This window comes from Accipiter gentilis, chromosome 10 (genome assembly GCF_929443795.1).
Source record: "Accipiter gentilis chromosome 10, bAccGen1.1, whole genome shotgun sequence".
Classification (NCBI taxonomy): domain Eukaryota; kingdom Metazoa; phylum Chordata; class Aves; order Accipitriformes; family Accipitridae; genus Astur; species Astur gentilis.
This window is the reverse complement of record NC_064889.1, coordinates 21,533,386-21,558,857: the sequence shown is the minus strand read 5'-3', so window position 1 is coordinate 21,558,857 and position 25,472 is coordinate 21,533,386. Positions and strand designations below refer to the sequence as shown.

Genomic DNA, 25,472 nt, shown 5'->3' with positions numbered 1-25,472 from the left:
CTTTTAAATTAACATTACTTACTGATAATATTAGAATATTATGTATGTTTCAGTGCCTTGAAGTTCAGGATTGAGAGGGTGTTGTGCTAAGCTTATAGCATGCATGTTAGTAAAACATAACTGCATCTAATACATGAAATACTTCTTGTGAGCTTTGCAGAACAAACAGCTACAGGGCTTGTTTGTTTTTTAGGTTAAACTTGAAGATTCCTGTGTGTGTTTTGTCCCTCTCTTCCGAAATAATCCTACTTGCAGAATGTTGCTGTTAACTGATCCAAAGGATAAAGAGACAGGTTAGAATTGGTCAAAATATTTTGAAATTTGAGTAGTTGCACTTTCTTTGCTTTTAAGATGGCCTGCTTGTTTATATATTTAAATATTTTGGGTTTTGTTTTGAATATGAACTGGATTCAGTTTACCTGTCAGGGATTTGTGTTGGTGGGCTACTGATTAGAAAGGAGGATTGACAATCAGGGCTTTTAAATTCTATGCAAAGCCTGCTGGTAGCTGAAAAATCACCTTGGGTAAATTTGTTATTCTTTCCGAGTTTGTTCAATGGGGTAACATTTTTCTAATTCTGGATGATATGAAATTAATGCATTATAGTTTGGATAGAATTCTGAAATCCTTAAACAATGGCAAATATATATGTGAAATTGTATTAGGTTTTACTGATTCTTATTCATATTATTTTTACTTTATGATATCTTCTTCAGTCTTAGGTTTAATTGCCTCTTATTTCCAGTACTGGTGTGTGAGGGGTAAATTTGGAGTGAGACCATGCCCAGGAATTGAGTTAAATCCTTTTTGTTTGGCAGTTCTCCCAAGATATTCTTTAAACCCTACCAGCTTTGCCTTGACTACTGCTAGTAATGTTGGTGTTTTCCTAACACAGTCATGTGTCAGCCTGACAGGGATAAACTTCAATTGTGTTACAAGCAGTAGAAGTCAGCACGTGCTTACTGGTGTTTCTGTTTCATGAGTCACTGTTCAGAGTATCAACAGCTTATTAAGGTTTGATCAATAATTGTATCTAAGTTTTATCTTCCTGCTATCAGGATTGCAGTATCTTCAGACAGCCTGATTTCTTCCTACTTACTCTCTTAGGCAAGTGTCTTTGACTATGGAACGTGAAAAAATGCAACTGTGTAAGTAACAACTCTTGATACCACTGTCATTAACGGAAACTTGACTCCAAGTTGCATAATACCAAAAGCCCAGGTTGCAACCCATCTAGATTAAATGAGGAGTGTTGAAGCTGTTGTGAAGCGATGGGCTATAGAATTTTTGGAACATTTACAGCAAAGACATGAACCTATGCATTGACCCACTATGTCACTTAGGGAATACAGAACACAGGAAACCTCTTAAACTTTCAGCTTCCAAATGTGGCAGGAAACTAATGACATCTGTCATTAAAAACATACTTTTCTTTTTTGTTTTGAAAGGGTAAGCTATAAATTATGCCTGAAAGGCTTTAATAGTATTAGTAATACAACAAAGGCAAGACAAAGAAGTTCAGCACTCCATGTTCATTTCAAGCTCCTTTTACATACAGTCTCAATTGGACGTTTGCTAATGGGTTGTAATTCACGTAGCTGAAGGTAGGAGACCTTTCCAAGATACAAGTGTAGTCAAAAGACTTTCTGGTATTGGTATAGACTATTGGTGTATATACTATTGGTATATAGTTAATTTCCTGACATTAATTTATATATTCCATTAACATTTTTCTGAAGCGAGATAGGCAGTGGTGTGATAATGGAGAGAAGTGTCTACACTGGGGGCCAAACTTTGTTCTATGAGTGCAGTTGTGCATACCTACTGACTCACATTCAAAGGAACATAGCATTAAGTTAGTTTAGGCTGCACAAGAGGAATGGGGATCTGTAACAACTACCATGCAAAAATAAAGAATTATTAAATAAATGCAGGTGAAACAGTGCATTTGGCACAACTACTCTGTTAAATGATCTAATATTATTAGGAACAAGTAGTATTAATGAGATACATGTACACAAGGAAAAAATTATTTCCCACAGGAACAAGTCAAACAAGTACATGTGGGAGCCTAAATTATATGATAGCTGTCTACATTAAAAGCTTAAACTTAGCAGAATAAACACCTTATTATATTATAAACAACAGACTGACTGACTACTGTGACCCCCTTGCAAAACTTTAGCTTGAGTCACCAGCCCATAGTCACAGAAACAGTCTCACAGAGATCAGTAAGTCTAGTTAGTTAAGTAAAGCCTACATCATCTGGCTTTTAATATTTCCTTTTAAAAGTATGATTTAAAGGATTTTACTGGAAGTTCTTTGTTTCTGGATTTTATATGCTATAAACATGTGGCCAGCCTTCCTACACACATCAAATTTGACTGACTGATGTGATTTTTTTCTTTATATGAGTTTTAATAAATTTTCATTGGTTCTCTAAAGTCTGCTGGGGTGTTTGTATATGTAATGCATACCTATACATATGGATATACACATTTGAAGTATTTTGTCCAAATATTTTTCCCACAGTTCAACAGATTTGGAATTGACTCTTAAGGCAGCAGACTGCGTTAAAGTGGCAAGTCCTTCTGGATTTGGTTACCTATGTGACCTTTTGTTCTGACTAGTGAACAGATCAAATTGTTTCAAAACCAATTCCTTCAGAGAAAAGCAGTACTTATTAACTCAGTCATTGTTAGTTAAAGACATGGGCAGAAAATTAAAACACTAAACAGGTTGCATGATTTTTTTTCCCCCTCCTTTGAGCTTTAAACTTTTCTTGTGAACTCAAGTTTCATCCAGATGGGAGAGGCAAACAGGCTTGCTGTAGTTGATCTCTTATCTTCCTCATGTGCTGTCCAGTGTGTCTGCATTTTAGTTTTACTTCACACCAGGAGTGCTCTTAGAAGCAAATTTCCTGGTTGTCCCCATGTACTGTGCTTCAGTTCATATCTGGGAGCATTCTCAGAGTGCGTGGATTACTTTTGGCTGAAATGAAATTAGAGGATGCACTCCAGAAGCACACTGATGTGCCCCAACCTCCAATGGGCTTTTTGTTTTCAGCACCAGGCTAGAATTTGTGAACATCAGGTTCTCTGCACCAAATGTTTTGCTCTCTGAATTCAGTTTTATTAGTGTTAGTCTTGCTAATGCAAACATGGCCCACTGATTTTTCCTCTTGCAATTCATTTGGACATTGCTGAGGTCCAATCGGGAAAGGCAGCCAAGGGTGTCCCAGGGTACACTGGGTAGAGGTGCTTTACTGAGAAGCAATTGGAAACAGAGTAGAAGATAGAGCTAGTAAGTGTGTAGGGCATGTTTAGTTGTGTACTTCTCAGGTCCTGGTGTGGATAGTAAAGCAGCAAGAAGCATTAGAATCCTCATTGCTTGGTTCTGCCAGAGCTCACAGCTCTATCCCTGACACCATTGGTTCCTTCAGCTTCGCTCCAACATCTCCACCTTTGCTCCTGGTGGCACCCCAACATCCCTCGCCTCTGTACAAAGCCTTGACAATTGCTTGGGTTAACCACATACCTGGGCAGTACCTTAATCTCAGTAAGAAAGCTGTATGCCTTATATGTCTTATGTTCATATGTGGTGGGATTTCCTCTTTCAGCTTCATCTGTGTTTACATCTATAAAGGTTAAGTATTGCATAGTTAAAATGATGTCTATAATACTTATGAAAAAAATATCCACTGCAATATATTTATTTTCCCACAGTTCCCAAAGAAAATATTGTTCATCTAATAATTTATGTTTGAAATTCTAGTAATTTAGACTCTGGAAAAATACTGAATTTAGCAGCCTGTCTACAAGTTTGCCTGTGAAGAGCTTTAAAGTTTGATGGCATTTAATTCTTGAACATAGGTTAAAGAGGGGTTGATTCCAACACTGAGATTTATATCTGATCATTGTGATCAGATGGGTTGTCTAGAAGTGATGCATGGCTTGTGGTCTGAAATGACCTGCATATTTCAAAGAGAACATGGGTATGGTTGCTTTTCCATAGGAGTTGGTCTTGGTTGGGAGCATTTTTAATTTATTTTTGATGGGCTGAGTGTTCTGTTCTGTTAGCATATCTGTACAGATATTTTTATGAGAATGTAAATTGTGTTGTAAGGGCTTACAAAGCATAGCATGGGTGATTAACATCTTTATAACACTAAATAAACATACCTTATTGTAGCATTTTCTATATGCTGTATATAATAATTTACAATAACTGTTAGGTGCCATGGAACATTTATCACAAGACATTTGCAACAAATCACTGAGTAAAACTTGAGTTGTAGAAGAAAATGTAATTGGTTGCGGGAAAAATATCTATCTTAGATACTTGAATGGCTGCTGTTACTGCAGCATCTGCATGCCTCCCAAGCTTTGATGTATTTATTTCAATAAGGCTCTTAGGAGAGAGAGAGAAATACTTTTATTCCATTGTAAAGACAGGGAATTGGGGGACACAGCTATTCAGGCTGTGTCAACGTTACAGAATGCAGTTTAATGTAGTTTCTCTGAGCTTGCTCTCTTATCAGAGCTGACCTAGGCTTGGTTATGTGGAACTACTTGTTGGGGTAATTTACCATTCTCCTTCCAAGATGGAAATCTGGCAAAAGCAGCCTCTGTAAGTGTGTCGTCAATCTGAAATACTGCCAAAATTAAGGTAAAGCTGACTTTAGATAAAGTAAAGCACTGGTACTTTTTATATTTATTAAACAAACTCAAATTACATCTCTCGTATAACATTGTCTTTAATATAGTTTGTGACTGAAGGATGCATTTCAGCAATTCAGATGAAGGCTGTGGAAGAAGCAGTACCAAGCTGGATGTTGCTTTAATTTTTCTGCTTTACTCTGTGTGTAGAGTCCTGATGTGCACATTCATTGAAATAGCTGCACACCAGTATGGGAACATTTGGCCAGCATAGCCTAGAAAGTAAAAATATAATCCAGACCTGGGTCGGGAATGGATCCATGTTTGCCTAGCAAAAGGAGGCATTTCATAATCACAGTTGCATTATGCTTACTGCCTAATTCAACTCAGTGTTTTTCAGTACTATATTCTGAATACCTGTAATGGTATGGAATTGTGTGCTTCACAGGCTCTCAGCTTCTTGCAACACTCTCAATATGTCTGTCTGACTGCAAGTGATCAAAGTACTGAGGTTTAGCCAGCTGGTGCTTACAGGGCAAGCCACCCAACTGAGCATGTATATACTCCATTAATTGTGAACTTAAATATATTGGTCTTAATCCGTTTCACCTAGTCTTACAATTGGAAGATCAAGCACATCAATTCTTGCAATTGCGAGATCTTTGTAATCGTATACATCATGATTCAAAGGGTTCAGGTGATGTATGTAACTTAATGTTGGCAATAACTTGATCTTTTATGATCAGGTGAACATAGCTGAATGTCTTGGAAAGAACAACAAGACTGGGAAAGGAGAATGAAGGAACATGTGGTCTCAGAAAACATGTTTGCATTTGAAATAGTGTTCCTCAAAGTTGATTATAAAATGAAAATGAGAATATGGGGAAGCATGGATGGATTTAACTGTGGACCAGATGTTGACTTGAAAAATGATAACAAAAAGCAAAGTACATATGTTTGCATGAAATCTGGAGGAATGTTTTTCCTTCAAGGAAGGCATCCATATAGATAAGGTTGCTCAAGTAATGTGATGTGGCAGTTGCTATGTCAACTAGTGTTCCCTTCCACACATTTAAATTATTGAATAGCACAGTAAATATTCTATAAAAGTAGCTCCTTAAAACATGGTTCTGCATCTTCCTGTTTTCCTCAAAGCTTTTTAAAACTTCTGACCTTTACTATGTGTGTTGTATATGTCTGAACCATGTGCCATACCTCCGTGCAGCTCCCATTAAAGTCAGCATTTGGCCCATTATATCCCCTTTGTCTGACTCAGCTCCCTTTGTAGCTGCATGTTTCATGGATATGTAATGGAGCAGTGGCTGCCTGCATTTGAAAGCAGAGTGAAGGGATTGAGGGAACAGATTGAATCCATCACAGAAAGAGTATGAAACTCCCATGCAAGTAAGTGCACAATATTTAATGAATTGAATCTGGTGCTATAAACAGGCATCTGCCCTTGCGTGCAATACTTCATTGTTAACCCAGTACACAAAGTGTAACGCTTTTTGGCACATGCTTTAATAATTTATTTGAAATATAAGTTAGCTAAGTGGAATCTCCAGCTTTAAAGCCGGTGGGAGCTGGTAGAGACTGAAGCAAAAAGGGAAAACTAACCTGTGCGCATCAGTGACATTTGTATAACCTGAGGCTAAAACAGGTAAATGATGAGTCCTGTTAAAGCCATTTCACGTCCTTGTGTGTGAATTTGTCTCTAACTCTTAGATGGCTTTTAACTTTCTTATGTTTGTCCCTAGTTGGGTAGCTTAGAAAACCAGTAGACGGTGTACTCTCTTAGGGCTCAAGAGATGTGAACTCCATGCTGTTCTTAACAACATACTTCCTATATTGTGTTTTATCTTTTGTCTAAAAATGGGGGTGCTAACTGCCCGATTTGAAGATAGTAAAGATATTGGTGTTCTTGAGCAATCCTGAAATTGTGGCCATGTACTTTCTTTAGGTAGATGTCACCGCTGTGTGGATAATAAAAATTGTTTTTGCTGAAATATTTGCTGCTTGATATGCTGGGGGTCATAAATGATCAGATTTCTGTGTTCATTCTAAAACCTAATCTAAACCCTTAAAATCTATTCTATATCCTTTGAAATGACCCCGTGTTAAAGCTTTTCTTTCTGAACAGGGCTTTGGAGCAATATCAGTATCACTGTCACTGCTTCAGTCTTTCTCTTATAAATCTAATGGCAGGCAATGAATTCTGTAGATGAACATATAAGTGTAGGGTTTAAATACTTGTTTCTGCATATGTCATAGATTCAGGAAGGATGGGAAGAAGTAGGGTGCAAGTTTTGCATAACACCTACACAAGGACTTGACTTACATGTAGGTTGGTCATACACTTTGCCCTGAAGCAAAAGTCTATCTCACTTATGTGTGCATATATCTGTCCTTTGTTTATAGAAACCTCTCTGCATGCATTTGAACTTCTGTGAATAAATGTCCATGTAGAGATTTAGGAGTCTGTATGCTAAAAGTATAGATATATAGAAACTCAGTCACATAGGCATCTGAAAAGCTATTTGATAAAGTGGATATGAAAACTTTTGTGTTTGACTTGCGTGGGTGTAAATACGGGCATGTAAGCATGTGGAGAGGGGAAGGTCTGAAAGAAACTTCAAAAATGTAACCTTTAGCTAGGTAGCGCTTTCTGTCCTAAATGCCACTCAGACTTACTGTGCTACTGAACAGATATTATACAGGAAGTGCTTTGTTCATATGGCTCACAGGTTGTCACACCAAAGTCACATCGATTCCTGAGAAAAATTATCTTCACTTGATGCCTCATGTGGTACTGAAAATTGGATATCAAGGGACACAGAGGTGAAATTGAAATACAATTGTTGTTCTGCTGTCTCACAGCAGATCAAACTGGATTCAGCTGGAGGGAGAAGTAGATCTGAGACTGTTTGTGGAAAGGTTCAGAACCAACTTTGTATTTATTTGCAGGTAATGTGTTCCCCTGTCTTTTTCTTTTTGTAGTTTTGGCAGTTTATTTGAACCAGTGTTGGTGGCCTGTTGAAGATGTATTAAAGACGGCTGATCCTTCTAGAGATGGGCTAATTTCAGTAAGGATGCTATTTTAAACAGTTGCCTTTACCCTGGAACTTCACGGCTAGAACAATCATATGTAATTGTCTCTGGTCTCCTAAGCTCATGCTTTATAACCTGGGGGATCTGGGCTATGTGGTTCACCAAGTACTTCACATGTCTCCCATTCACAGTGACATGCACATTAATCCTCTCTAAACAGTTTTCTGCATGCATTTTATGATTAATTTGTGGGATTTATTTTGTTTCGGTTTTAGTTTACCCTCACTGCCTACTAAAGGTATAATCAGATAAACCAAATTACTACATTAGCAATAACTCTTCATGTTAGTGTTGCTTGACTGACTGATGGGAGGTGTTACTACTCTTTAGAACAACGCCTTATCTAGCTCATTATGAATTTTTTTGCCTTGGGTAATGTTTATATTGTATCCATTTTATGAAATGGTTGTTATTTAATAGTTTCTATATCTGTAATTCTTTTTCCCAATAAATAATCTTAGGATACAACTGCTTTTTCGTAATTTGAGAGATTTGGGTAGCCTGTAGTGTGTTTTCAACTAAGAAATCCGATGCCTACTGCATATGAGATTTGTGTTGCCGTGAGGTTGTTAAGTTCTGTTTCCTATCCAACCCTCTGTGTCCAGCTTTGGTCCTTAATGATTCTGTTCCTTTATCATCTTTCCCTAATATCTGCCGTACATAGAGTTTAATTATTCACTGAATTAAGTAGGCTTTTTGTGGGTGACTGAACTGGAGGGAATTTGAGATACAAATCCTTGCAAGATAGAACTTGGGGCAGAAACACAGGCCTTCGGGCTTTCAAGCATCTGCTGTATCAACAGAGAATGAAAAAATACCTGAAAATAGAAAACTTGCCCCTTCTAGCTCATTGCTAAGAGGTAAGTTGTCATTATTTATGGAAATTCTCATTTTCTTTTTCAGCATTCATATAAAGCTTGTTGGCACCACTTTTTACCTTGACGACCAATATGATCTTGTTCCTTTATATTCCTCCATCTCCCTGTCCTGTTGGTTGTCTAGTAAGAAGCACAGCATAAAACCTAACTGTTCATGTTACACCTAGATTATAAACTGTTTGGGACAGACTGTATTTATTCTGTTTTGTATAGTGCCTACCTCAGTAAGGTCCTGACCCACTAAAGTTTTCTGATGCTGTGGCAAGACAGGTGATAGGGGAGAGGTGACCAGGATAGCACAGTGAATCCTGTCTTTATTTCACGTTTGGGTAGGATTAGATTGCCTTGATCCTGTTTCCAAATCTGTGACTAGTTTGCTGTGACTACAATCAAGATACTTCTTTTCCTGCTGCTTTAGAATTCCTCTCTGTGACAACAGGAGATACGTCAAGCTTTGTAAATTGTTACTAAATTATTCTACGCCCTCTGGATAGAGGGTGGAACACTGGGAAAAACTGTTTTTGTTATTCTATCTGAATCAATTCATGAAGTATTTTCCCAAAATTAAGTGTACATGTTTCCTGACCTCCTCCATCCCAGCCCCTTTTAATTTGGAAGCCTTTTATGAAACACAAAATACTATTCTGTGCTTCATTTTTCTTTGGTCTGTTTTTGTTTGTTCTCTAAGGTCCAGACATTTCGAGAAAGGATTGTCCTCTTTGTTCTGAACTACATTATTTTCGGAATGCTGGAAGGGAGTTCAGCTAATGATGCATTCTTTCTACCTCACTCTGCCACCGAGTGTGCCAAGATACTCTGGAGAAATGGCGAGGCTGTTGCCTTTTACTCAGTCAAGATGAAAGGTAAGGTCATTTTAGAGACACATTTGCATTGGTTCCTAATAGTTAGAAATGTAATCTTTTTGTTTATCTTTCAGTATAAATAATCCTGGCTCTAATTTACATTTTTATATCAAATCTCTCTCAGAATGAATCTGGGGAACAAACCTTCCCAAAATTTGGAAGCCATCCACATTACTTTCATTTAACACAATGGTTCTAAACTCTATTCTCAGTTGCACTGAGTGATCTGACGTACTGGCTTATCCCAATAAAATATATTTTAATGCAGCCAAGTAGAAGGTCATACATCTAGGAACAAAGAATGCAGGGCCTACCCACAGAATGGAGGACTGTGTCCTGGAAAGAATGATACCTGAAAAAAGGAGTACAGTTCACAGTGGAAAACCAGTGTATCAGGAATGGCTGGTGGCAAGAAGTGGCAATATCCTTGGATGTGTAAGAAGCAGTGGCTGGGTTGTGTAGAGGAAGGTGTGTGCACTTGATCAGTCCTGGAATGCTTTGTCCATTTGTGGTACTGCCAGTTTAAAGATGATTATTGATTTAATCATTAATTGATTAACTAGTATAGAAAAGAAACAAAATGTATTTGATTCTTTAGGGATACTTCCACCAGTATAAGCTTTAGCAAAGGTCTTTTATTAAATAGTGAGTTTGTATTAATGCAGGTACATTGCTATTAACCAGTCTAGAGTGGAAAAGGCTTCATTAGAATAACTCTAGGTATGCAGCTGAGTATGTACCCCCATGTAGGAACTGGTTACCAGTCTGCGCTTAAGATTCATGGGTGTCATCTTGATATCAGCAGCTTAAATGTAGACAAGTTGGTATCTTTGGAGGTAAATTATTGTTTAAGTCAGCAACCAGTAGCCATCTGTCCAAAAGGGGAGAATGAGAAACAGCTTGAGAGCTGTACAGGTATGGATTGCTTAGGATTCCAGAGGATAGTCTGAAGGTGCCTTTTCTGATAGACTCTCAAAGGCCAGCAGCAATAAGAGGTGTTCTGCTCTTCTGCTGCCTTGGGATATGCAAAATCCTTATTCACACCAAGGTGTAGCTTGTACACCACTGTGCTGGTACAGTGCTACTGTACTATAAATGATGAATCAAGTCTCAGTCTATAATAAAAAAATCTTGTAAATATCTGTGAATATGCTGGTGAACTGGTTTGTAATCAGCAAACACTTCAATTGCCATAGTACATTTTCCTTTAAGTCCATAAATATTTCTGAGCAAAGCTTTTGGAAAGAAACACTTGTATGGGCTGTAATGATTCATGCTTCAGTAAAATAAATTTGCACAGTAGTCTGTTATGGGTGGAGTATTAGCCAAGTTGAAACTGTTTCTGAGTAAGTTGAGAGTCACAGTTTGGTTTTAAACCAGGTCCACATAAAATACAAATTCTTCAAGTCCAGCTTTGTCAGCATCTGTCTCTTGTTGCCAGCGTTTTTTTTCTCTGGGCAGCTATATTTGTTAGTTTTTGGCCTGTGTCACAAATTACTGCAGTCTTTTGCCAAAGTCTTTTCGGGAAGCTTGAAACTGATTGTTTTTGCCCCTTTTTGCTATTTGCTGTATGCATTTAGAAAATAATTCCTCTTTCTGAAGTTCTGTGATTTCAATTTCATACCAGCCATGCTCTGGCTGATCCTATTCTCTCTACTTTCTAGGAGAGCCATGGATTTATTAGGCCCAAAACAGGCTAAGATAAATATCTTCTCTTAGAAGTTGTATTTCACATGGTTGTTTTAGATAATTTTTTTAACTTTTCTTTTTTTTTATCATAATGCAAGTTCTTTTTCCTTTTACTGTCCTGGTCAGAACATTTAGTAAGGGCAGCTTAAGCACAGGACTTTACATTGTGCTGGACCTCTCTTACAGCTTCTGGTCCTAGGAAGAAATTATTTTCCTCTGTGCCCACCATGTGATGCAGATTCCCTTTATTTCCATGCTCAGCAATTACCTGGCCATTCTTTATAGTTTTGTTTTCTTCATTAGGTAATTGAGACTCTGATGCTGATGTTGTATTCAACTGTATTTCTCATCTGTGAATTTTCCATTATCTACAGTACAACAAAAAACATGCTTCAGTGGAGCCAAATAAGCCAGAACAGATCTGTGGAGCATGGCTATTTCAAACATAAGTCATCTGGGTGAATCATGGAAACGGTGACCAAGGAGGAGAGAGTCTGTTCTATCTTTGCTACAGATTTAGTGTGCCGTTATGCAAACTAAATTTTCAGTGGACTTCAGTGATTCTAATTAACTATCTTGGCAATGTTGTAAAGTCATTTCCATTTGCCGGTTCCTAGGTGGCCTGTACAAAGTGAACTTGGTAATTTTGGTCCAGTTCCACACATACATCCATCTTATGAACATCCTTAACTGGATCTCTTTTGATAGTCCAGCTAAAGAGGGACAGATGGTCTTGAGCACCCGCCTTGCTCAGAGACGTAGTAAATGCAAGTCAAGGTTTTGAGACAATTTGGCAACTACTGACACTGGCCATCCTGCACCTGTTGTGTAGATAAACAGAAGACTCATTCTTCAAGGCTATCACTTTTCATGAGCATTAGACACCTTAATTAAAACAAAATTTATTCATGACTACACAGATCATCAACCTAGCCTCTCTGGTATGTGCCTATTCCTGTCCAATGACAGGCATGCAGCATTTACCACTGGGTATACTAAAGATTGATGAGACGTACTAAGCCACTAATGAGGCTGATAAGACACTTTGTCACGTGCCAAGATAAATGTCTCCAATTTTATCTATGTCAGCGGCTTCCATATTAGACAGCTGAGGAGTTAGACCTCACTGAATGTAGCTACTTAAAGGTACAACACGAAATGACAGTTCCCTGTCCCTGTACCTTTTGTTGCAGACAGCAACCTGAATATGAAATATTTTGCAGAAAGCCTTCATAAAGATACTTTGGTTTTGAGATATGTTTTATGTTCTTTTAAGTATTTCTATCAGATTTTTTTCTTAGCATGTTCTAAATCTGTGTGAAAACCTCAAAAAGAATGTTTTGTGTAGTGATGTAGGATTAATGATAATGGTTACTGACACTATTTTTTGTGCAGTGAGACCTTGTAATTCCCTGAACGTTTTTCTTTTTTATTTACTGAGGACTAGTAATTACTGAAAATGGACTTTTACCACCTTCACGTAAGTGCCAGGAGAATGTAGAAAACTCATAGTGCAAATAAATCAGCAAGGAAGTTGGAGGATGCTATGAGCCAGGAGTGTCTTAGTGCCTTTAAGAATAAAAGAGAACAAACCTCTTTTTTTATATACAGGGTTTTTTCCCCCCCCTACTGTTAATGTATTACTGTTACTATAACACACAGGAGCAGCCCAGTTGCAGACCAAGCTGTCTGCGGTACAAAAAGCAACGGAGTCAGATTGTCAAAGCTTGTCCCTTCCCCAGTTCGCTGTGTCCCTTTTGTCAGATCTTAGTAGTAGAAGTGTGGAGAAAGATGGTGTTCTCTGTGATGTGAGTCAAACCAGCCTTAACAAAACTGGGTCCTCTGAGAAGGCTGTAAAACATGCAGTTGATCCAGGAGTAAATGCATTGTTGGCTTCTCATTCATTCTTTAGAGATGCTCCATAAATCACAGTTTGGGAACACCTGACTGCAAAAACTCTTAAGCTGATACAAAGTAGGCAGCAAAGCAACTGTGGCCCAGTCTCTGCTTTTTGCTACCCCAGAGCCTTAGACAGTGGTCTTTGGAAGTGGCTCCCCAAGCTAAAATCCATTTCATGCCCCTCTTCATATCAGCCTTCGCAAATTTCTTTTAATACTTTGGTGGTCCAGGTGGTATCCCCTAGAAATAAATTCCTGAAAGATAATAGGATTTTATTTTTCACTGATTACATACATTTCTTTTAGAAAAAAAATTTAAATCAGAATTGAAGTTAACCTGACAGACAATAAGCTGAAATCTTGTTGGATAATTGCTTTTGTCTCCCTCTGTTTTCTAGCAATAATATTTTTAATGTGCATATCTGAGGCAGACTGAAGGTTCTGGCTGTAATAAAAATTAAATGACTACATACCAGTCAAGACATGAATTCATTTAGTTTTATTGAAGCCAGAACCTTTGTTCCTCTTCTCACATACAAACTCACACAATGGGTTGACCTTGGGTTCTATTCAGCAGAAATATTCCCCACCCTTTACACAAGTACTCAGCTTGCTTAAGGCCTGTCCAAACATGTGAGTGCCAAGCCAACTTGTTCAGCAGGGAAATAGTCAGTATGCACAACCTTGTTTTGTTTGGGTCTGTTGGATGTGGGGACTGGATTGTTTTTTTTTCTGGTTTGTGGCTCTTTGGGAATGCTAATGGCTGTCTGCTTTCCTGCCCTTGTAATATCTGTTTACCATTTTGCTGGCTCATAAGTTGGTCATTTGGCACTCGTGACCTAACCAAACAGATCAAAGGCTTTCAAAGGGCAGACTGTATGAATACTTCCATCTCCATCGCCAATGCCCTTATTTTCCCTGTCTCCTCCCTCACCTCAAAACTTAGTCTCTTTGTGTGTTTCAACAATGAAACAAACCTCTGAACCAAATGTGTGAGAGCCTAGTGGTCACCTCTCGGCCACCATTAGCTTATGGTAACCTCTTTGCTGTTGGATGGGAACTAGAGACAACGTGGCCTTTGTTCCAAAGGTTGGTTTGTTTATTTTATTTCAAATGGCTGTGGGCTATGACTTCTAATATGTTTCCCAGGGACAAGGTGAAGAATGGCTTCTTGGTTTCTTTATTTACAGTGCCTTAAACATTACAAGTTTTTGTTGTCTTCTCAACACAAAATTAGGAGCACAGACATAAATCACTCGGCTCCTGGGATTGCTGCACTGCAGTCTCATCAGGATTTATAGGAGACAGACTATTTGAGGTAGTAATAAACTTATAAGGACCCTTGCAACACGCAGGAATTCTTAAAGCTATTGATTTCATAAGGAAAAGTTTGCCCCTTTCTTAGAACGTATGGTGCAACACTACTGGAATCCAACATCTCTGTTGGGCTGGCAGCTAACAATGGGACTGGGGATATACTCAATTTTTTGGCTCATGAAAAAAGGGTAACTACCCATCATGTGTTACGAATATTGAAAGGTTATAAACACCACCACAAACCATCCTTTTCCAACTGTGTGCTTGAACACGTGTTTGAAGTTAAGCATGCACTTTGATTAAGCAGGGGCAGACCAAGCCTGGATATGAATTGATTGGGTATGTAGTTACATACTCTTGTTGTATGGCTGAGTATGTGTGATGTGGATTCTTGCTAAATGAAGAGCTACAGCCTTGACAAATCAGGGTCTAGAATTAAATATAGTCACGTATGCTTTGCTGAATTGTCATCCTAGAAAAGAGAGTAATCAAAGTCAGGCCTGGCAACTATCAGCAAAAGGTACTAGACACCAACTCAAGGAACTGAAGCAGACCTCAGTTTAAGATATGGGGTTGTGATAAAGAAAAAAATGGTTCTATTAAGTAAAAGTCTTATACTGGAATTTAGGAACAGCCATTCAATAGGAGATCTGTGAAACTGTGAAATAGGTCTTAAGTGAAGCAATGAAAGTTTCATGTGTCAAGACACTGAAAACTAGACTGAAAACTAGACTGAGTGGTACACTAGTAAGTGGTAAGAAAGAAAACCAAGAAGGTCTTGATGAGATTTAATCAACAAAGTAAGAAAATTTTATCTTTTTCTGTTATAAAGGCCTGGATATCCATTTCTATTTAAATTGCCATGTACCGGGATAGAAGCAGCATAAAATCTTTATAAATATTTTCTAACAATGAAAAGAAATCAGCGAGATGTTTCTATGGTGACCTTATCCTATATGTAGGTAGTTGGTGAACTGATGTTGGTCATTCATTTCAGGGTTGAATGCTTATGCTAAGTAGTTTGAGGTTCTGTCTTTATGGTATTGTGCGCTGAATGGAAGTTGTACGGTGAATTGCTAATGTAACTCCTGCAATAGGACCCTAAGTTGTTTAGGGTGACATTAAAATTTTAGACCCTGAATGTCTGTTCTTAATCAACTTTCTCTTGACTCCAGTTTGAGTTTACCATACATGATTGCAAAATAAAACCCTTGGTTCTAATTTTTTTTTGACAGTTTTCACAGAGGACTGAGTTTTACTAGTTTGGAGGCTTATACTTGAGTCTGTATTTTGTCCACATGTAAAGCATTATGCCATGTCCCCATGATTTCAAGTGACTGACTTAATGTGTTTATTAGCAAGGACTGTCCTTGAGTGAAAACCCTAGTTTAACACTCATAGTAGTAGTTCAAGCGATGGACTAGAAGCAGGTACATGTGTGATAAATTACCACTCAGTAGAAATTGAGTGACTTACAAAGGAGCACTTACAGTATTTTCTTAAAATGCTTCACTCAGTTGTTTATGGCTTTATACCCAAGTGCCTTAATTAGTGTATATACTCATCAAGTGATGGACTTCCTTTCCTCTGGCCCAGAGTCACTGTGAGCATGAGCAGTTAGGGATCTGTTTCCAGTTTCAGGTGGAGCAACCCCAACACTTCTTGTGTGGTTCTCTTACCAACAAAGGGTTGAAGATGACTGCTGAGTATGTGTTGACAGATAACTGAATGAAATATTCTTTTGTACAGTTGTCTGTGGAATTTACTGAACTAGAATATCAAAGACTGAATGTGGAGTAAGAGGGCTGTATAACTTTCTGACCAGTAAAAGTCAGAAAGGAGGTGTAAATGATGGGGCCAGTCAAGTTTCATACTTAGGAGTATTATCACACCATTTGGGAACACACAACAGCAGTGTATGCAGAGGGCAAGAGAGCCTCTCTTCAATCCCTGCAGACATTATGAAATTGTTAGCTTCAACAGTATTGGGAGTTTTCTCTGGAAGCCTTCTTCACTGTCCAGCTGCATCAGGCAATATGGACCTTCTAAGTATTTAGATCATGCTGCATTGTGTGGTTCAGTGTATTTCATGAAAAGAATTTGTGGGGTGATTTACTAGAATAGCCAAAAGCTAAAGGAATATACTGAGATTACATTCAGAATATTGATGCCTCTTCGGGTATAGCCCAGTTATATCTTTTCAGTGAACTTTCCTACATACATTGCCTGTGTACCTAGATGGTCTGATTATGAAGAATTGGAGTCTGGAAAATACTGTGGTGAGACCTGTATACCACGTGTTAAGCAGGTCCTCTCAGTTTGATGGCACAAATCTTCCTCCTGGAAAGTGTTTTACTGTCTATGCAAATGCACTTCAGTTGGGGTCATCCTCATAGCCCATGGAAAGGTATCAGGGCAGTATTTGTGGCTAGAATCACACAGCAGTTAGTGCAGCAGTACTGGTTTTGTTTTCAAATTAATGTATTTTTTTACTGTCTGCTTTCAGGGAGCCTATGTGATGGTACAACCAGTCAATGTTACTTGCTGCCGGTTTTGGATACTATATTCGTCCGGAGAAAGTACAGAAGAGATGGCCTAGGGATGAAAATGCTGCATGATTTCTGTCAGTCTTTCATGGCTGAGGATGCCTTGGGGATCAGCTGCCCTATTTCTGCTGCGATGTATCAAGGTAAATCGTTTGATGTGGAAATGTTAGGTAGGGATTATGTATAATGTATAAATTTCAATATGGTCTTGGTAGGTTTTTCTTAACTATGTAAGAGTTCAGTGCACTTGTCTGAACTGAACTGTTGTTAGCATGCAAATGGTTACTTTTCTTGAGACATCTGGAATTTCCTGTAGCAAGGTAGGCCAATATTTATCTAAGACAATGAGAAGCGTAGAACTCATACTGCCTGTTTGACATTTTGCATTCTTATCTCACTCTCTCTTAGAAATAGAACTGTGTCATTGTCCTAGACAGTGACTTACCCATTTTATTTCACACCACAGGGAAAAGAATTGTAAGCCTACACTATGTTGTCAAGCCTACACTATGCACACTATGCAGTATCTTGTAGATACTGCATTTGTAAGAAATTAGATTTAATAAGCCATATACCTAGGCTTTGCTCATTCATCCAGTCACATCATTTTGTGTTTCATATTGACTGTCTTTGAACATTTGTCACTTTTAGAAGATTACTAAGTAGCTATACGTCTTCTCTGTGTTCAGGTTGAAGTTCTGGTTTTGCTAGTAAAATTTGCAGAAAATATCTGTGCTCACGTTATTTATAAAACTGTTTTCTTTAGAAAAGCATTTTTCCCTAAAGTTGCTCTCTGTATGGTATACGGTCTTTCCCGTCATTTTCTGGGAGATGTTTCTATTCACTTATGACTTGACAGCCATTTCCTAATAAGTGTCAACAAAATTTTGACTGTATCTGTTCTTTCTCTTGGTCAATATGTGCCATTGAATGTATGCAAATATACCACAACGTATACAAATGTACCCCCTGAGTTTCTGAGGTACTACTACTTCTAAATTCAGGAAGGAATAGTATTGAAAACATTCTTTCTCTGCTCCCAATAATATCCATTTTTCCTATGGCAAGCATCAATGGGTTAGACATTATGGATCATAAAACTGCATTGTTTATGTGTTAACGCTAGTGATATATTGCAAGACTATGCTTTCATCTCAATTAAGTTTAGAGCTAATAGTGAATAAATTTGACTTGTACCATGTTCTAATTAGGTTTTCTGGGTCCTACTTTTATAAAAATACTAATGCTGTAAATTTAAATTGTGGGTATATTGAAGTCACTGCCTGTTTTTAATTTTATTGGAACCACAATCTCATACTTTGACAAAAGAATGCAACCCTTTACTCTAAATGTGCACAGTTTTCACTAGGATGTTATTTAATGTGCTATAGAGACCTAAAAGCAAGTAAAAAGCCATTTAGCAGATATCTCTATTTTGGCATATGTGTTATTTTCAGTAGCATTTATTGAAATGATTAATTTAGTTTGGATATCCTTCAATAAAATTAATGACATCGATCTGCTCATTACTGTAAGGCAAATGTTTACATACCAGAATTCGGGTTTTTGTTTTGACATCCCATTGTTAAACTCAACTGAATGTTGAAGATAAATTACCCATTCTGTAGTATGATGAGCTACAATGGACAGAGGAGAGCATGAAAATAATTTTGTTGTTTACAGATTGCTGTCTTAGTACAGCTGATGGAACTGATAGAATGGTGGTTAAGGAAAGTTTAAAAATCCCCTTTAAATTTGTGGAACCGTTTGTCCTACAACATATGCCTCCTCTTTGCAGACATCCTAAGGAAACCTCTAAATAAGACAGATTTCAGTTTGATAGCATACGCAAACCTAAATTTGATTGTTTATCCAAATTATATTAATGTTCAGTATGTATTGACAGTGATGGGAATCTGTGGAATATGGTTGCTAAAGACGACCATACATCTAACACAGGTACCCATGTTACTCCTCTGTTAGTTCTTCCTATTTCCTGTTTTCCACACCCAAAGAAGTAAATGAACTCCAGCAACAGAGTATAGGGTAGCAGTAGTAAAATGGAGGCTGGTATTGGCCTAAGAACAAACTGATAGAAAGGTTTTGTTTAGAAATAGAAATTAGAGTAGCATTCTTAATGGTTAAAGCTGGAAGATACTGAAACACCTTTAATTTCAGAGTAGTGAGGGTGAAAAAACCCTTACTGCTGTTAGTGTAAAACCTGCTAAGTGTCTGGAGATAGTTCTGTGATGCAGTGCCAGAAGAAGGTGGCTCAGTAAGTCATTTCAAGTCCTGTGTTTCTGTGCTCACAAGGAAGTAATGTAGACTGAAGCAGATGGACAGGATTCACTTATGACTGTTCAGGTCATTCTACACAGACTTTTCCTAAAACCCCCAGCTAAAAGAAAAAAAAGGAAGATGAGAAGAGACAAGAAAATATTTCCAAAGGAACTAATGAAAGTAGGTCTGAGAGAATGTCGATGATAGAATACACTCCCTCTTTCACTGCACTTTTCACTCATTCATGCTTTTACCCCTTGGTTTCTCCTACTCAGTTTGCCAGAAATTCTTGCAGACTTATCCTGAGGAGCAGAAGCGACTGTGGGAGGTGGAAGCACCAGGAGATTGGAGCCAGCGAGTGAATATCTGGTTAAAAATTCAGATGGAGTCATCCCCTTCAGGAAGTGAGTTAAAATAAACAGTGTGAACTTGGCCATATTAGTTATATAAAGATAAGAAATAAAATCAAGGGTTAGGTTGTGATAACAGATAGGTGGTTTCTCTGTTGTTTGCAAATGCAGAAACTACTGAGTGTGCAGTCCAGTTCACTGGTCTTTTCCCGGTAAACAGGACAATTCTTAGAAATTTTGAGGTAATGAAGTTGAACTACAGAGCATCTGAGAGATACTGAACAAAGCACGGTCTTGGCATAAAGTGGCTGTAACTCCCATTGCAGTGCACTTACAGCAGGGTAGAAGTTAGCCCAAAAATTCCTGTTGCACAACGCGATGTGTGGGTTATAGAGAGGGGTTTTCTCTTGGAAATTATTACAAAGAAGAAATTTGAATGGCCAATGGGCAATGTGTTTAATTACCTTCAAATTGCTGCCAATACCATTCTTGGATGAAAACAAACATTTTCACTATGGCTTTTGGAAGATTCAGAGTACCCTCCTACAGGGTAAATCCTTCTTGCTGGGAGCATTTTCTGCCTACTTCACAAAAGATAGCAACAGAGTAGGAAAACCTTTTGACAGTTCATACAGGGATCTTGTTGATGTAATCTGTTCAGCTGGTTTGAGTGTCCAGACAGGTCCCTCTGCTGCAGGCACACAAGCTGTGATAAGCATTAGGTTCCAAAAGGACACACATTGTCTCTTCCTGGAAGTGCAGCAAGGAGTGCTGCAGAGCAAATTGCTCCCATGCCATCCCACATCTATCCTGCTTTCTGTTGGCTTGGGGACCTTCAGTTGAGACATTGTGTTTCATCTTGTCTGCAGCACCCCACTGAAGAGTTAAGTCAGAATTTAGCCCTAGGCTGGGTTTCTCTCTGAAGCCATTATACTTATGTTCCTTGTGCTTTAAACCAACAAAAACTGGTGTTGCTCTTTCCTTTAATCCATCTTGCTAAGTTCAGTTTATTAATGGCAATTGAAGAGAACTGTGATCAGATCAGCAAACAGAACATGTATCGTGGAGGAGGGTATACTTTTTTCTTCTTTTTGCCATCTTCTACAAAAACAAACAAAGGAAGAGAAACAACCCAAAACATGAGTAAATATAATTCCACGACAGTTGCTGTCAATAAAAAATACACTTGAGGCCTGGGAACTGCCTTGGCCAGTTCTGCACGTAAATGAGATATCTCGTATCTAGAAAAAGAGGAAGGAGGGAAAGTATAAACCAGAAATCGGTGTGTGTGTGTGTGTTAATATACATTTATATGGATTGTGAATTGCAATGTGATCTTTATAGTGGAAGTAAGGAGAAGCAAGTGAATTTGGCACTAAAATGTATAATAAAAATCTGCTTTTTAAATTATATTCTCCACTCTGGTGCACAGCTCACTGGGCATCACTTTCTTTTACACCAAATATGCTGAACAGGCTTTATTTCATCCATCTTCAGTGGAAAATCAACCCGCTATAAAAACAGTATTTAAACCAGTGTGTAATACATTTATTATGTCTGTTTTACATATGGAATCTACTTGTGTGCTTCTTGTGCTTGTATTATCCCGGTACTGTGCATATTATGCATCCAGGGAAATACCAAGGGAGAGTGCAGGACAGATAATGCCTGCTAAAACTAGGGGAGAGTTTCCGTGGTTTTGCTTTGTCCTAAAGGCCGCATTACTCCTGCATAGCTCTGTCTGATAGCTGGTGAGGAAATAGCAAGAGAATTTTCCACGGGTTCATGCTATCTGTTAAGAGTAGATAAAGCAGAAACATTTTCTGAGTGCAAGAATCCTTTATCATCTGACCTGGTGTGCTGCTTACCATACATGTAAAGAGAAGCTTGTGTTTCCAGAGTTGTCGTATAGGGACACAGAGAGGAAAATGATGTGGCACAGAATGGAAACCACTGGAGTTGTACACTTATGTGTTCCATACACAAACACAATCATTTAGATTTTCTGCAAATTTGCAGACACCAAGCTAAGTGGTGTGGTTGATACACCTGAGGGACGAGATGCCATCCAGGGGGACCTGGACAAGCTCAAAAAGTGGGCCTATGTGAACCTCATGAGGTCCAATAAGGGCAAGTGCAAGGTTCTGCACCTGGGTTGGGGCAATCCCTGGTATCAGTACAGGCTGGGGGATGAAGGGATTCAGAGCCACCCTGCTGAGAAGGTCTTGGGGGTACTGGTGGATGAAAAGCTGGACATGAGCCAGCAATGTGCGCTTGCAGCCCAGAATGCCAACCGTATCCTCGGCTGCATCAAAAGAAGTGTGGCCAGCAAGTCTAGGGAGGTGATTCTGCCCCTCTGCTCTGGTGAGACCCCACCTGAGCCCTTGGCACAGGAAAGACATAGACCTGTTGGATTGGGTCCAGAGGAGGGCCACAAAAATGATCAGAGGGATGGTATACCTCTGTTATGAAGAAAGGTTGAAAGAGTTGGGGTTGTTCAGCCTGGAGAAGAGAAGGCTTCAGGGACACCTCATGCAGCTTTTCAGTGCTTAAAGGGGGCCTGTAAGAAAGATGGGGACAAACTTTTTAGCAGGGCCTGTTGCGATAGAATAAGGAGTAATGGTTTTAAACTAAAATTTGGACTGGATATAAGGAAGGAATTTTTTACAGTGAGGGTGGTGAAACATTGGAACAGGTTTCCCAGAGAGGTGGTAGATACACCATCCCTGCAAACATTCGAGGTCAGGTTGGACGGGGCTTTGAGAAATCTGATCTAGCTGAAGATGTCCCTGGTCATTGCAGGGGGGTTGGACTAGATGACCTTTATAGGTCCCTTCCAACCCAAACTATTCTATGATTCTATGATTCTATCTTTAGGGCATCACTTGGGAACACAGTGCTTCATTCCTACTTGCTCTGTTATGTAGAAAGCAAAACACAATGTAATTCAATATTGTCAGCTCCAATCTGGATCTATGGCAACAACTAGGAAAATAGACAAGTCTTATTCTCCTCTGATTTCTTAGATCCTCATCAACATTTGAAATGCTGTATTTTGGAACAAAATTATTGAGAAGAAAAATTGAAAATTATGCTCATATTACATCCCCCCCCCCCCCCCCGCCCCGCACTCAGGATTGAATATTATTGATGTTGTTGTAAGAATTCTGCAATCACAGATATTCTAAAAAAGGTTTCTATAACCCTGAGGCCAGAATTTTGAATTTTGCAAGGTTATGTTGTGGCATCTAGTGGCAGTACGGGTAAACTGCAGCACTGCGTTTACTGCAACTGATAGTTCAGTTTGGATGTGCACAGATAAGTAGACATATATATTTCTGTCTCCATGTATACATATATCTATAAAAATAAAGCTCTTTAGCATATTGTCACACATAGCTGCAATCATTCATTCTGAATTAATTCCTATTGTTTCAAAAATGGAGAGATTTATTTACAACAAATAGTCTCAGTAACACGAACACAGTGACATTTCTCTTCTGGGGCTGACTGGCGGAACAGAAATTATTTAATATGATTTGGCCCTAGTTGCTAAATCTACCAGGCAGTGAAATGAGCTGTTTTTGAAGTAGTTTAGTAATATACATAAAGCATGTAAATGTGAAGATAATGCAAAAAATAAGCAGACCGAGCAAGAGTTAAAATCTATTGCAAATGATTGCTTATAATCCTTTATCTGAATTGATCAGAGTATCTGCATTTTCTGAAAGGGAGGAAGGGATATGGGTTTTCTGGGTGTAAGAGATGAATGGATTATCTGTTTAGCAGAACTTTCAAGCTAAGAAAGACCCAGAGACATTTTGTTTCTAGTACAGTTGTTGACCTTGGTCTTTTGTGGTAGTGTCATCAGGCACCCTGGTTTGGTTAATTGACAAAGCAAGGCAAGAGGGTTGAAGGTAGTATTCAGGTGGCTTTTTCTGGTGTGTTTTTTAAATGAAAATTGCCATGGAAGTCTGCTAACATTTTTTCCTTTTTAATCACTTTCTGGGGCAAAACTATTTACCCCATTCCTCCAGAGGCTGAAGTGGGCTCTTACATAGAAAATGCTCAAACCAGTAAACCCAGACAATCAGATGTGGACCAGATGAAAGAGGTACAGTGACTAATTTGCTATTTTATGACTTTCTTTTTCATTGGTGGCCTTTTCCCCTTTTAGTGAAGTAGTGAGGTTTAAATATGAGAGTCCATCACAGACAAGTATAAGTGTTTTTTTACTCCTGACTCATAGGTTTATGTGGGTAATCATAGTTGTATAATATATATATATATATGTACACATGTAATTGATTCATATAGCTAATTTACATAGCTGTTGTAGTTTGAGAGGCTAAAGACTACAGGATAGTTTTCGCTAAATATTTTAGTTTGATCCGTACCGAGATAAGGGAAGTGTAACTAAGCTGGCATACAGGAAATTTCAAGGTTTGCATATGCAGTGGCTTTCTGAACTGAACTGTGATTTTTCCTGTGCCTATACATGGGCTTGAGCGTGACACCTTTAGAATGAGTAAGCCAAGCTCTTTATTGTCCTAATTATTTTATTCCACTACTGAGCTGCAGATCTGACTGTGCTTAGCTTTTTGCAGGATGAAGGCCTAAAACAAGCTGAGAGGTTTGAACGAAGCCTAAATCTATTTAGGGGTACATGTATTTGAGAAAACAAATCAGAGTACTGAAGCTTTTTCAAGTAATAAAGAAAAAGGAGAGACGAGTGGAAGCAAAACAAAGAGCTGTAGGGGTTGTTTCCCCAGCACATTTTGGTTGCTGCACAATTAAATCAGTTTGTTTTCTTCAGACGTGGGTCTCCTGGGGGAGCTATGACAGCACTGGCCCCTGTGGTCCACGCTCTTGCGTTATGTGCTGTGGTCATGGCTTCATAGCCCACCCAGCCAGATCAAGGCTCTGTGTACTCCCAGTTTTCTTTGTGCTGACACTTCTGGGAACTCAGGCAGAGCAGCAGGAGTGAAGCTGTTCTATACAAACAATACAGCTAAGTTTCTTGCCTTGCACGTTTATTGTGGTCTTGGTTGACAGAAGCATTTTGTATTAGGATCAAGTCACAGTTGATGTTGTTTGTGTATAATTTGGTGTTCCCTCTGTCTTGGTTCTAATTTCAGAGCATTGAATATATTCCTGGTGTTGGGAAAGTGGCAGGAGGTGACACAGAAAAAAAAGATGACACAGCAACAGCAGGGACTCTAAACTCACAGGGTCCTGAACAAGAGGACTTAGAACAAGGTGCAAGCAATACTCAGCAATGCAAAGGATTCAGAAAAAGAGCATGCCCTGGGGGCTTAGTTGGAGACAAGGCCACCAAACAATTTAGAATTACACCATAATTGCATTTTCAAAAATCAGCAAAATCTCAGTATGGTCTTAAAAATTATAATTGACTGTTCATAATTTATAACACTCGAGAGATTTCTTCAGGTAAGATACAATTTTTTTTGCAAGACACATGTTCTCCATCTTGTGTTTTGTTTTAAATAAAGCTTTTGTTTGCTAATTGTCCTTTTCGTTTTCTTCTCACCAAGTAATTAAGTAGTAGTTGAACCTAGTTATTTCCCAGCTCTGAAAAGATTTTATTGGATTGCATGAGATGACCAAAAGGGAACAATTGGAGGGCTTGTAGATACTGATGTAAGAAGATATTTCTATGGAAACCACATCCTGCATTATGGACGAGAGATACCACAACACACGTTAGTATCAGAATGACAGCTGTAACCTTCCTTTCAAAGCAAACAATTGATCTTGAATTGCTTTAATTTGAGCTTTTCTAGCAGAAAAATCTGCCCTAAACCCTGTGGTGGACAGGATGGCATACAAACTCCATTAGTGCAGAAGAAGTTTGGTACAGTGAA

The 25,472-nt window shown here is 38.5% G+C and overlaps 1 protein-coding gene across 2 annotated transcripts in view; it reads left to right on the top strand.

The window, feature by feature from the left end:
* Nucleotides 1-25,069, top strand: part of LOC126043428 (protein FAM169B-like) — a 40,687-nt gene extending 15,618 nt beyond the window's left edge. The window contains exons 3-9 of one of the 2 annotated variants that reach the window (XM_049811826.1): nt 194-293; nt 7,656-7,741; nt 9,333-9,507; nt 16,918-17,100; nt 19,513-19,641; nt 23,625-23,701; nt 24,726-25,069. In XM_049811826.1, the coding sequence (XP_049667783.1) occupies nt 194-293; nt 7,656-7,741; nt 9,333-9,507; nt 16,918-17,100; nt 19,513-19,641; nt 23,625-23,701; nt 24,726-24,947 (972 nt within the window). In that variant the 3' untranslated portion in view covers nt 24,948-25,069. The remainder of the gene's footprint in view (nt 1-193; nt 294-7,655; nt 7,742-9,332; nt 9,508-16,917; nt 17,101-19,512; nt 19,642-23,624; nt 23,702-24,725) is intronic. The other variant, XM_049811827.1, reaches the window with a different exon arrangement.
* The last annotated feature ends 403 nt before the right edge of the window (nt 25,070-25,472 follow it).